The sequence below is a fragment of the Drosophila gunungcola genome, chromosome 3R, assembly GCF_025200985.1.
Source record: "Drosophila gunungcola strain Sukarami chromosome 3R, Dgunungcola_SK_2, whole genome shotgun sequence".
NCBI lineage: Eukaryota > Metazoa > Arthropoda > Insecta > Diptera > Drosophilidae > Drosophila > Drosophila gunungcola.
The window spans coordinates 20,305,857-20,318,835 of NC_069139.1; the positions used below are offsets into that span (position 1 = coordinate 20,305,857).

The window sequence follows — 12,979 nt, forward strand, 5'->3', positions numbered from 1 at the left end:
TGTGTACACATGTAAGATGGGTGAAGTTTTTCGTTCCTTTCCATTCCTGTTTTCCTTTTTCGTAAGTGTGCTGCGCTGGGAGTATTTGTGGGGAATTTTTTTGGGCTGTGGCTCGCCGGAATCGCGGGAGAGAGCCCAAAAAATATCTACGGCCAAAAGAGCACCGAACTTGGCTGCTGAAGTTGTCATATGGAGTCTGTGAGGGATTAACTACCCATCGAAGAGCGTTCCTCAGAGAGTCGTTTTGGGCTCGGTTGGAGTCCTGTCGAGAATCTGGTAAATCTAAGCGAAGAGAGTAGAGCACATAATTCTAGGGCTTGGCTTTGCTCGCAGCTGCTGTGTGTAACAGGATGGCTCCTCTCGCAGGATAACAGGGTGACGCGTGGGGCGCAGGCGCTGCGCAGCATCCGCTGCCACATTCCGCAGGAGTTCCGCAGGCGACAAAGCTACAAAACGCAGGCCGGCCGAGGTCCTGGCCAGGCTACAAAAACAAAACGCCCGTCAGTACGATTCCTGTGAATATCTATGCAGGACAGCACGGAGCAGGGCCAAATGGTTCGATGAAAACAAGTAAAATTCTGTTGAAAGTCACTAAGTAAAATACTACAACAATTGGTAAACGTATTGAAAAATATTTTAGAATTTTTTGCTATAAAATTTAGTAAGTGAAAAAAAAATAAAAAATTAAGTAAATAACCAATTTTGGGCGGCCTGAGCCAAAAAACAAAATCAGCTGCCTGGGCGCAAAGGCTTCAGCTGACATTTCCAATGCGCCGACTCGAGAATCAGGCAGCAGCAGCAGCAGCAGCGAGACTTGGAGACTTGTAAACACTTTTAGGCCATGTGCTAAAAGCTGAAAGCCAGCTACTCGCTCTGCCCCACGAACTGCGTCAGAGATTGAGCCAGACCAGGCAGAAAGGTAAACAAAAACCTGTGCGCGTGTTTGCATCCATAAAACACCGGCCGCTCGCAATCGTCAAGGCCTTCTGTCCGCCGTGACGTCACCATGGCTGGCTGCTGCACACTCACACGCCCCCCCGCCCTCCTCGCCCACTTCTGGCGTCACTGCAAGCCGCTCTGCCTCCTCTTGGTCCTTCTGCTCCTCTGCGAAACGGTCCAGGCAAATCCCGATGCCAAGCGACTGTACGACGATCTGCTGAGCAACTACAACCGCCTCATCCGCCCCGTGAGCAATAACACCGACACGGTGCTGGTCAAGTTGGGCCTCCGGCTGTCGCAACTCATCGATTTGGTAAGTAAAATTAATTAATGCAATCACCAAAGTCGGGGGAAATTTTTTAATTAAGCTTTGGCTGCCAGCTTTTCGCTACATTTGCTGAGGGCAAAAAAAAGGAAGGGCGTACAAGTTTTCTGTTACTTTCTGCGGCAGCAAATAAAAAATGCTAAACAATAAACAGCAACAAATGGGGCGAATCGAAGGCTGCTGGCAACAGAGAAATCTACGAAGCCATAATGACACCCCCAAGTTAGCACGGATGGATTCTAGGAATACACATTCAAAAACTTTGAGACTTACATTATGGTAACAATATAAAGAAACATTAATATAGTAGTTTTATTGGTCACAATTCAAATGTTTGAATATTTTTACCAAGGCGAATTTTTGGAGACAAAACATACTTAGTAATTTTAATGATAACAGTAATTGCAGTTATAAATGATATGTGTAATAGCACTTTAGTAAACTAAATTGTTTAATATAATTAAAATATATTTTAATGGCTATTATATATGGTATACAAGCATATATTTTTAGCTAATAAATAATGAGTTCCATAAGTATCTAGACAAATTTCTTTCTGTGAGCACCCTCGGCATTAAAGTGGCATATTTCAATTTCGCAACATCAACTTTATTCCTGTCAGCACTGGTTGCTTTGCACCACCAGATAAATCGCTGGCATTTCTCAAAACTTCGGGCGAACGGAGAGCACTAGATTTTTATAACATTTCACTCCAACATTTCATTACACGGAGGGGATCGTTGTCTGCGCTTGCCTAAAGTTCCCCGGCCAAGTCATTTGTCAGCCGGCCGAGACTGCAATTCCGGCTGCACGGCGGCCACTTCGGGTGGTTTCACTGCCACCAGAAGGCTTAAAAGGTAATAAAACAAGCCAAAAAAAAGAAGCCGTAAGCTGACAGCAAAAAGCACATTAGCCGGGAGGCCAGGACGAGAAGTGCAAATGATATAAAGAAGCACCAGACGAAAAAAAGAGAAAAAAAATGAATAAAATGCAAATCCCTCTTGATGCATGGCTGGGCCTTAGTCTCTAAACTCCACTTCCCCTTACATTCTTTGCGGCTTGTAGAGTTTTTCGCATATTTTGCAGAATCTCAAAGATCAAATTCTAACGACCAACGTGTGGCTGGAGCACGAATGGCAGGATCATAAATTCAAGTGGGATCCCTCGGAGTACGGCGGCGTCACAGAGCTTTATGTGCCCTCCGAGCACATCTGGCTGCCCGACATTGTGCTCTACAACAAGTAAGTGGCCCAAATCAATAAAACAAAATAAATAAGGATTATTAAAATATTTTTACAAAAAATTAAGGAATTTAAAAGTAAATGTATGTAAATAACATTCTCAATAGCTTTAATCTCAATTATAGTATATAGTAATAAATTATATATTTATAAAATGAGTTTTATTTAATAGCTACATTTTTGTTATCTAATTGCTTAATTTAATTACTACATTATTAATTAAAATATAAGTGTTTCTCACGAACTCTTTGCCATTCATGGTTATAGCTTTTTACACTTTTTACATTTCTGATTATAAATTTGTTAGGATATTTGGTCTGCTTCTTTTTTCTTTGTAAATTTTTAATTGTTGGATATTTGATTCAAAATTAATTTCTTTTACTTTTCAATCCCTGTGTTACAGTGCCGATGGCGAATATGTGGTCACCACTATGACAAAGGCAATCCTTCACTACACCGGCAAAGTGGTGTGGACTCCGCCGGCCATTTTCAAGTCCAGCTGCGAGATTGATGTGCGCTACTTTCCCTTCGATCAGCAGACCTGCTTCATGAAGTTCGGTTCCTGGACCTACGATGGTGATCAGGTGAGTGATGGCTTCTCTGGCTTCTGTCTCCATTCTTTTGCCTTCTGCCAGCCTTCTAGTTGAGTCTTAGATAAATGGGCGTGGCCAACGATTTATGAGCCACCATTTATCTGCGAGATGAGGAGATGAGGGAGCGACTTACACGCCTAAGACGCGGTAAGAACATCGAAAAGGCGTCGTCGGCATCTCGCAGATTAAAATGTGAGAAATTGTAAAAGTGTAATTGAAACTTGTCTAACCGCTGCACACTCCCACACACACCCGCCCACTTAGTCACCCACTCACGCACACTGTCGCTGAAAGAAAGCGGCACTAACTCACACCGAGGCACTCGACTGTGTGTGTCGCTGTCATAAAAATGCGCGGCCATAAATTAAGCCAAAGTGCGACTTCCACCCAGCCCAAGCAGCTTCCGTTTCCGCTGACCCCTCGCATTCGGGCGAAAGGGGACAGGTTAGAAGTGCACTCAGAATAAACTAAGGATTTCAGAAATATATAGGTATACATTAAATTATTATTTTAATTATAATGTTTTGACTTTGCCATTAATTTGTGAAACTAAATGCACTGGCAAAATATATACGGATAAAAAACAAACAATCAATAGTTCACTATAACTAATTGCATTAAGTAAATATATAAAGGAATTATCATTATATTATGATCATTAAAACTTGAGCTTTTTCACGAGTAAAAAGGCTGATGTGGCAAAACCGAAAGAATGCAAATGCAGTGCAAATTCCAGGATCTGGTCTTAAAAATGTTTTGATTGTTAACTCATTTACCCATAGATAAATGATGTATGAAATAAATACCAGACGATAGACGTGTTTTTATAAGTAAATGTTAAAAAAGCTACAAAAAAAAAGGAAGTTATAGATTATTGAATGAAGGTTCTAGCCATGAACTTAAATACAGAAGAAAATCTGAGTGCTTAAACAAACGACAATTTCATATATCATACTTTACAATTTATTCAAAATCAAACCTTTTTTTTTTTTGAGTGTAAGGGTGGGGTTGCGGATGGTTAACAGAACAGGGCCCTTTTCACGGAGCGTTTGTCAACGCATTTAAATTTCGCTACTCTTTTAACGACTGCACTTGGAAGCCTGGCTAGAGGAGCAGGAATGCGCCAGGTGGCGATTTCACACCAAGTGCCTTTGAGCCGGACAAATGTAAAGGACCATCACTTTAACGGCTCCATCAACGGGGCTTTTCTCGTTTCGCAGATCGATTTGAAGCACATCAGCCAGAAGAACGACAAGGACAATAAGGTGGAGATTGGCATCGACCTGCGCGAGTACTATCCCAGTGTGGAGTGGGACATCCTCGGCGTTCCGGCGGAGCGGCACGAGAAGTACTATCCGTGCTGTGCGGAGCCGTATCCGGGTGAGTTTAGTGGAGTTTAATGCTTCCCATCGCCGGCAATTACGCGAAAGCTCTACCCAAACTCATCCCCTCAAAATCTTTCTCCCCCTCTCCCGTTGATTCTATCCCATTTCTCCATTTCACCTGCGACAACTTGGATTTGTGACTGATTTAATGCCTGACTTGCTCAGATATCTTCTTCAATATCACCCTGAGGCGGAAGACACTCTTCTACACCGTCAACCTGATCATTCCCTGCGTAGGCATCTCCTACCTTTCGGTGCTGGTCTTTTACCTGCCCGCCGATTCCGGCGAGAAGATTGCCCTCTGCATTAGCATCCTGCTTTCGCAGACCATGTTCTTCCTGCTCATATCAGAGATTATACCCTCAACTTCCCTGGCACTGCCGCTCCTGGGAAAGTACCTGCTGTTCACCATGTTGCTGGTGGGGCTGAGTGTCGTCATCACGATTATCATACTGAACATACACTACCGCAAGCCGAGCACCCACAAAATGAGGCCCTGGATCCGGTCGTTCTTCATCAAGCGGCTGCCCAAGCTCCTGCTGATGCGGGTGCCCAAGGACCTGCTGCGCGACCTGGCGGCCAACAAGATCAACTACGGCCTCAAGTTCAGCAAGACCAAGTTCGGACAGGCGCTGATGGACGAGATGCAAATGAACTCCGGCGGCTCCAGTCCGGACTCCCTACGGCGCATGCAAGGTCGAGTGGGGGCGGGCGGGTGCAATGGCATGCACGTGACCACTGCCACGAACAGGTGAGACATGCGGTGGGTTGTTGGGGTAAATATTCTCCTCGGGGGCTTTATATTATTAAAAAGAATTGCATTATATTGGAAAGTAACAACTTTGGTGCAACTATATAATTTGTAATTCAATTATTTTCAAAAATATCAATACTTTTATTTAATAGAAGTTTGATAGATATATATATAATATATATATATATATATATATATTTATTAATTAATTCAGACTATCCTGGTGCTACAAGGGCATCTTATATTTAATGAACTAGTCACGAAACAATTATTTAACACTTATTCAAACACTACATTACATTGTCGATTATTTTACCCTGCCTACTTATACATACTTTCTTAAACATCTTTTCTTATTTAATATTCATATATTTTTGTTTACGTTTAATAAATATGTGAGATATATTTTGTTTATTTTTTTTAACTGTAAACTTAAATAATTTTATGTTTTGAGATAATTAATATGTATAAATTAATTTTTGTTTTACAATTAGATAATCATTATTTGAGGAAATCAAATTTCTAGACAAATACATTTAAGTATGAAGAAAATTGATTTGCTACCATATAAGATCAAAAATCAAACACATCCGAAAGCACAACCAGTTATTGTGATAAAGTTTAAAAATGTAATACCAGAGTAAAGTGAAAGCTGTAATTTCTCTTTCAAAAAAGTATATATACTCCTGCAGATACGCACTTTTGCGCTTTTGCCCTTTCGCAAGGACACACACTGTGATGCCATGTCATCTCGTACTTACAGATTTAGCGGCCTGGTGGGAGCTTTGGGTGGCGGTCTGAGCACCCTGAGCGGCTACAACGGACTGCCATCGGTGCTGTCCGGACTGGACGACTCTTTAAGCGATGTGGCCGCACGCAAAAAGTATCCTTTCGAGCTGGAAAAGGCCATCCATAACGTCATGTTCATACAGCATCACATGCAGCGCCAGGACGAGTTCAATGCGGTAAGTACGCCGGCTGATTGAATTTTTAATTGGAAATTCCGTTTGTCCACGGGCTCAGCAGCCGGAGAAGGAAACCGCAGAAATCGCTTTTGCCGGCGATGACTGTCTGATCTTTGGTCGGCACTGGCTTCCTTTTTGTCGACTTATTTAAGCTTTTCCCATATTTGCACTTTAAGACAGAGTCCGGCAAATCCACTTTTAATTGCTTTTGTTCAATTGACTGGCAATTGGCGTAGCCCCCCAGCACGGCCAATCCACCCACTTCATCTCTTCATCAGCGGGTTCAGCAAAACGTTTCAATCAAACCCCGAATGTTCTTTGTTGTGCGATTGCGGCGTCTGGTTTTCACCGCTCACCGCCCACCGCCCCTTTGTTGTGCCCTTTTCAGCCATTTATTTTTTCGGGCTTTGCTTTGTTGCCGCTGCGATTTCGCTCTTTGATTGATAACCGAACTGATGCCGGGCATAAGTAGATTAAGGGGAGTGCTTAATGAAAGCCAATCGCTCAAAGTGTGGGCTTAAAGCGCAATTAACCGTCCTTCATGCGGGCGGCTTCAAATTGGAGAGTAGCCAAAAAAAGAACAGAATTGCAGACCAATAAATTCAATGGAAAAACTTTTAGGTTTATTGTATTTTTATTATTTACAAAGAGTTTGCCTTTCAGTTGTTTTAATTCAATTTATTTTTCAACATTGAAATTAGTTAAACCTTTTAAACCACAATAAAATATTTATTTGTTCTGTTTACATCTGTTTACAGGAAGACCAGGACTGGGGCTTTGTGGCCATGGTCATGGATCGTCTGTTCCTCTGGCTCTTCATGATCGCATCCTTGGTGGGCACCTTTGTGATCCTGGGCGAGGCTCCGTCGCTTTACGACGATACCAAGGCCATTGATGTTCAGCTATCCGACGTTGCCAAGCAAATCTACAATCTAACCGAGAAGAAGAATTAAATTCAAGACAACATAAACTTAAGACAATTTCCTAGTTTAATGCAGTGTTTCAGCAAATTGATGCGAATGAAAATTAAAATACGTTATAATAAAAATGTTGGCCCGAGAGCAGCCAAGCAAAATGCTGAAATGCAAAGCGGTTTTTTCTCTGCCCGACTCCGAACAGAGTTTTGCCCACATTGGCAGGGAAATGCATGCCAGGAAGGTTAAAGCAAAAATTATTACAAGAAAAATGCTATGAAAAATACTCGTAAGTAAGTGGATGCCAACGGGCTTTGGCCACCGTTGCAAGCCCTCTTTTAGCCGCCCCTTTCCCCGGTGCCTGTCAAAACTATTTGCCAAGCATGTGTATCCAACAGCCAACTGCCTCATCCTCCTCCCAGTGGCCCCCATTCCCTGGGGTTCTTGCACGAGTATGCCTGGTCTTTTATTTGATAACTGGAAAATTAACCTTTTGAAAATGCGGCAAATGCGCAGGCAACGGATGCCAACTCATGAGGAAGACGACGTCAATGCAGCCGGCACGGCACTTGCCCACACATAAGTTGATAATGAAGGGCATGTGCATGTAATCCAGCATAATCGTTGGGTTATTAAAATACGAAAGCCCAAAGACTCTGTTCAGGGCGCCAGCCAACCTAGATAATTCCACAAGCCATACAAATTAAAGCCCCATAAAGTTTTTATTAATGTAGATAGATCATGTCATCCTATTTCATGCAAAAATTCCGAGCATCAACTCAAGAGCAGTTGGTATTTAATTAATTATTGTTTTTACTTCATTAATTTTGAATTATTTGTTTTTTGCTGTTCATTAAATTAAGATAAAATATACATATAAAATATTTTTTCTTAACGAACTTCAAGAATATACTTAATGAATAATTTTAGATATTTTTCTAAATATTTTTCTGATTTCATACCAACAATAACAATGCATTTAATAAACTTATTAAATGGAAAACAAGACCAATGAATGCACACGTATCGTTAAAAAGTTTTGCTTTAGGGGCGAAAATAGATTAATGTTGTTTTTTAATATCCATTGCATACAAGTGCATTATATTATTAAGCTAAAATCAATAAAACACTCTATAACAATGCCAACCGGCATTCCATGCATAACAAATTACTGAAATTAATATTAAAGCCGCAGATAGGGCTCTTGTGTGAAAAAGAGATTTATAACTACCAGCTTCATAGAACCGCATCACAGCAATGGAGTAAATGAGCCCCAAGGATCTATGCAAAAATACCAGATCCAACCAAAACAATTTCTCAGCCCTCTTCCAGTTGTGAGCTGGAGGCATCCATTCTGGTTGACTGCCTCGCTGGCTTAAAGTATGCGGCAATCAAAAAATGTCTGCAAAACTATTTGCTACAACTGCAAAACTATTTCTATACAAATGTCACAATTTCTTGTTCGTCGTGCATACAGAATTTTCTTACATTTGGCGCGCTGGCTGTTTGTGAATGTCATTCAAATTGATGGGCAACAGAGTGGCAGGCCAGCCGCAGCACTACTGCCGCCATGCCCCCTTTTTGCCACTTTGCTAGGGGCGTGGGAACGGTGGACTCCCAGCCGGGGGCTGTCAATGTCAGTTTGCGCAAAGCAATTGCAATTGCTTACTGACTGCAACAAAAGGAATGGCGGAGCATGATGAGCGTGAGTAACGCTGGCTCAGCTCAACAAGTTCTGCTCGAAGGCGGGCTTGGTATATTTCGGTTCGCATATATTTTGCATACACTATCGGGAATCACTTTACGCATACACTCGCTCAGTCAGTCAGTCAGTCACTCATTCATTCATTCAATCATTCATTTTGCTTGGCTTCTGTTCCGCTCCGCTGTCATGTTGACAAGTTCAATATGCTACAAGCACCCATCGCCGCCCACTGGCAGAGTGACTTTGCCAGCTTGTCGCTTTTCGCATTTCGTGTGTGCGTGTGCATCATTTTCGCTACTTCCCGTCTACTTTTCACAGTTCAGCGAGCTGCTCTCCTTACTTCCCACCAACTCCGCCCACCGCCCACCGCCGCCTTTTTTGTTTCATGGCTCCAATTTAAATTCATATTATTTTTGCTTCACATGTGAAGAACACAGCTTGGGGAAGAGAGAGTGCAGCAGCGATAAACAAAGGGGAAGGCGGATTTATGAGGCGTTCGGATGCTCTGCAGCAAAGTGGAACAAGGCCCGACAAAAGGCCAACAGCTGGCTACAGAAAACATAACTAAATGGAAAGCGGGGTGGTTCTTACAGTTATTCAAAAAAAGGTCATAAAATGTACTTTATCGTTCTGTGAAAACCCATAGACTAAAAACAGGCAAAAATAGGTAACTGATCTTTTGGTCGTTAAATAAAAGTCTTTTCTCTTTTCCACAATAACTAAAATAAAGTTTTAATTCATTCATTCAATATTGCAGTTTAAAATGAACAAGTTTGCCATAAAAACGAAAAAAGAGGTCTACGGTTATGTTATTTTGCTGATATAACTACAACTTTTTAGACAATCACAATGAAAGATATTACCCATAATTCCCATACTTCATGAATATTTCGGCTTAAGAGAATCGTAAGGCAAATTGAATTTTCATAACTTTACCAAAAGCTATGATGTCCAAACCATTCTCACTACTTTTTTAGCAATCCACATCATTTTGTGCACTCCACAATTTGTGAAAAATATTTCCCAATGCTGCACAATTTTTGTATACTTTCACACATATTGTTAAAGAATTTATTTTTATTCCCAGCTCTAGTTTTTGCTTTCAATTTTCGAATTGTTACACTTTGTTTTATTTGTGGGGTTTCCCACGTATAATTCATTGCATTCTTTTTGGCATGCAATTTCATTTCCCGCTGACAGCAGAGTTTGCAATTCGTTTGATTTGCCATTTATTTATGTCGTCTGACAAATTCAATTTGATTGCAGAGTGCAAAACATTGAGGTCGTCGAATGGAAATGCATTTGCTGTTCTCCACACTTTAAATGCAATTTCTGGAACGGTCAGGCAAAAGTTTTTCACAATATTCTCTCGGTTTCCGTTCCCCGATTCCCGTTCCCCTTCGCTCCATGTCGTTTCGGCTCAGTCACTCTGATATAATTAACGTTTACGGAGTGGCAGCCTTTTAGGTTGCAACTGGCCACGCCCATCGCACTACGGTCACCGCCCATCGCCCACCGCCCTCCACCCACAGGGCCCCCAAACGATTAGGGCCGCGTGTCACTTGTCTTATTTTATCGCAAAAACAATTTGTCGTCGCCTGTGGCTGCCGACTTGCGGCAGAAGTTGCCCTGACAGCGTTTTCCGTCTTTGGTGGCAAATTTTATAAACGATTTATAAAAGTCATTGCCGCAGTAGTTGGCAGGCAAAGTCAAGCACAAACTCAATTCGTTGACATGTGAAAACTTTCGACGCTTTCATTTATTTATGAATTGTTCGGTCGTAAAGTTGCAGCACACATACACTCAGATCACATCCAATTAGCATATTAAATTAAATAAATATTAAACTAACTGCCACAGGGCCCCGACCACTAGCAGGCCACAAAGCGCACACCGGCGCAGGGACCAACCACATTACGTATACGCCGTGCAGTCCGACGTTGTCAATACTTAAAGTGATCAGCCCCGCCCAGGAGCCCACACACACATACAAGACACACACCCACCCACACGGCGGATAAACTGTCATGCAGTTAGTCATTCACTCATCAAACAATCCACCCCCAGTCCCCTAGGATTATATGCCGGCGGCTTTTACGAGTCCTGTGCAAAACCTGCTGGTCTGCTCATAATTTATGCCACTCATCTTAATAATTTTGGGCGCAAAACTTCAACTACGAGAACGTGTAGCAGCAGCAGTAACAGCAGCAGGACCAACAGGACCAACAGGAGTAGCAGAAGCACCGGCAGGCAACCCAGATATTTTAAACATTTACTTAGCCAACATTAAAGCAGGTGCAGGGTGATAGGAAGCCTGTTCAACCGGAGCCCCTGAGCTGGATGACCCTTTGATCTAGTTCCATTCCCAAATTGATTCACTTTATCAACTTTCAACTTTAGATGAATACTTTCGTTGCCAAGTGAAATTTTCAATTGCTTTATTTGTGGCTATTTATTATTTAAGAGAGCATGAAACATTCCAGCTTTGCTTTCGTTGGCTTTTAGTTTAAATGGAACTTCTTGGTGATCTTTACTGACATTACTTACATTTACTTACTTACATTTTATATAATTATGGCTGATTTATTTTTCTTCTAGGTTAAGCATATATATAAATTATTCAAAATAAATTTACTACCAGGACAAGTGGTATAATTTATTTAAAGTGCTATGTCGTATAACCACCTTTTCTTAAGAGAAATTATATTAGCCTTTTAAATTTAAATATGTTTTTCCATATTACTAAACATTTTTTGAATATTAAATGACTAAGCATCAACGAAATTTTTATTTATTTTATTAATTTAGTTTAATCCCGCATTTAAGTTCATACCCGAGATTTTATTTCGATTTTCCATCCCTGGGCGCCGGTACACAGTTGCCCTTACCTTTGCCTTGGCATGTTTCGTCAGCATTGTGATCATCTTGTCACACAGCTTCTTTTACATTACTAAATACACACACCCACACTTGGTCTCAGGTCCTTATTCTCATCCTCACCCTCCCATTCCATCCGTATGCCCATTTTCTGTTTGTTTTAGTGCCAATGTAGCATAGTTTTATGCATATCCAAGTAGTCCTATGTGCAACGTCTTTGTTATGGCATAACTTCATGTGGGCGGCTCTCGGCGTGCATGTAAATGTCGATGGGGGAGTCTTTGGGGGGCGGGCGAATCGCTCGGTTCCGTGACTAGCTCTCAGGCAAATTCTTCTTTACATTTTTCCCCCGGGCAACCGAAGTCCCCAAAAACGTAAGCGTTTTGAAACCAGTTGTGTGAAAATATCTGCTTATCTGGTGCAGTGCAATAGTCAAAAGGAAATTCACCATTCCAGGTTGATTATGAAATGAAGGCAGCATTAAGATTTTAAGACCCTTAAACCGTGAAAGTTTTTGTAATTTTAACGAATTTGGTTTTAAATGGGAGTCTGGGATTCATTCAATTGTGATACATTTTACTTAAAATACTGTTCGTGATGTTAATCAGCTGGAAAAAACATGATTAGGCATTCTCACCTCATGAAAGCATAAAATCATGGGGCCAAGGTAGGGTTTTTAAATGAATTTCCAAGTTTGCTAGCTGTAGGTTGCCCACTTTCACTGCCGGCACAAATGCTTAAGCTTACCGAATGACTTCAGGTGTCATTAAAAAGGCACTTGCAGCCATTAGACTTGCATTTACCCCCAATTCACCTACACACACACTCCCACACACTGCACTGCAAACAACCTTCGAAAGCCGCCAGTGGCAGCACTTTGCCCAAATCCAATTAACTTGAACTGCATCCAGCACACGCACACCGACATCCACACCCGCATCCACATCCACATCCACATCCACCCACACCCACACCCACACTTTCGACCCCATAGAAAGTGCTGCAGCGAAGCCCGACGGGCATTTGTTGGGATAGCTAAGCAACTGCAACAACGTCTAAGGATCGGGCCACCGCCCATGGAAAGTTGCACTGGCCACACTAAAAAAAATCAACTTTTAGTTTTAAAGTCAATTGCCGTTATGTCAATTACCACTAATGTATTCCATTAATACAAAAGAGTAATAATAAAATACTTATGCCTATAAACTTCTATACAAATTTCAAATTAGGCTGTTACTTAAATTTAAGTTTGTTATTGAAAATTTAAGATAAAAAACCTAT

The 12,979-nt window shown here is 41.5% G+C and overlaps 1 protein-coding gene across 1 annotated transcript; it reads left to right on the forward strand.

The window, feature by feature from the left end:
* The first annotated feature begins 522 nt into the window (after positions 1 to 522).
* LOC128266550 (acetylcholine receptor subunit alpha-like 2) lies at positions 523 to 7,277 on the forward strand. The gene is made up of 7 exons (XM_053003140.1): positions 523 to 1,252; positions 2,351 to 2,505; positions 2,909 to 3,089; positions 4,319 to 4,478; positions 4,649 to 5,234; positions 6,001 to 6,202; positions 6,961 to 7,277. Exons 1-7 carry the CDS (start codon positions 1,007 to 1,009, stop codon positions 7,153 to 7,155), a joined length of 1,725 nt encoding a protein of 574 aa, XP_052859100.1. The 5' UTR covers positions 523 to 1,006; the 3' UTR covers positions 7,156 to 7,277.
* Positions 7,278 to 12,979: the final 5,702 nt, after the last annotated feature.

Excerpts from the sequence above, each read along its gene's own strand:
- LOC128266550 (XM_053003140.1), top strand. The coding sequence starts at position 1,007 with ATGGCTGGCTGCTGCACACTCACACGCCCCCCCGCCCTCCTCGCCCAC. Across the intron at positions 2,506-2,908 it reads GACATTGTGCTCTACAACAA|TGCCGATGGCGAATATGTGG; the intron begins GTAAGTGGCCCA and ends CCTGTGTTACAG. Across the intron at positions 6,203-6,960 it reads GCCAGGACGAGTTCAATGCG|GAAGACCAGGACTGGGGCTT; the intron begins GTAAGTACGCCG and ends ATCTGTTTACAG.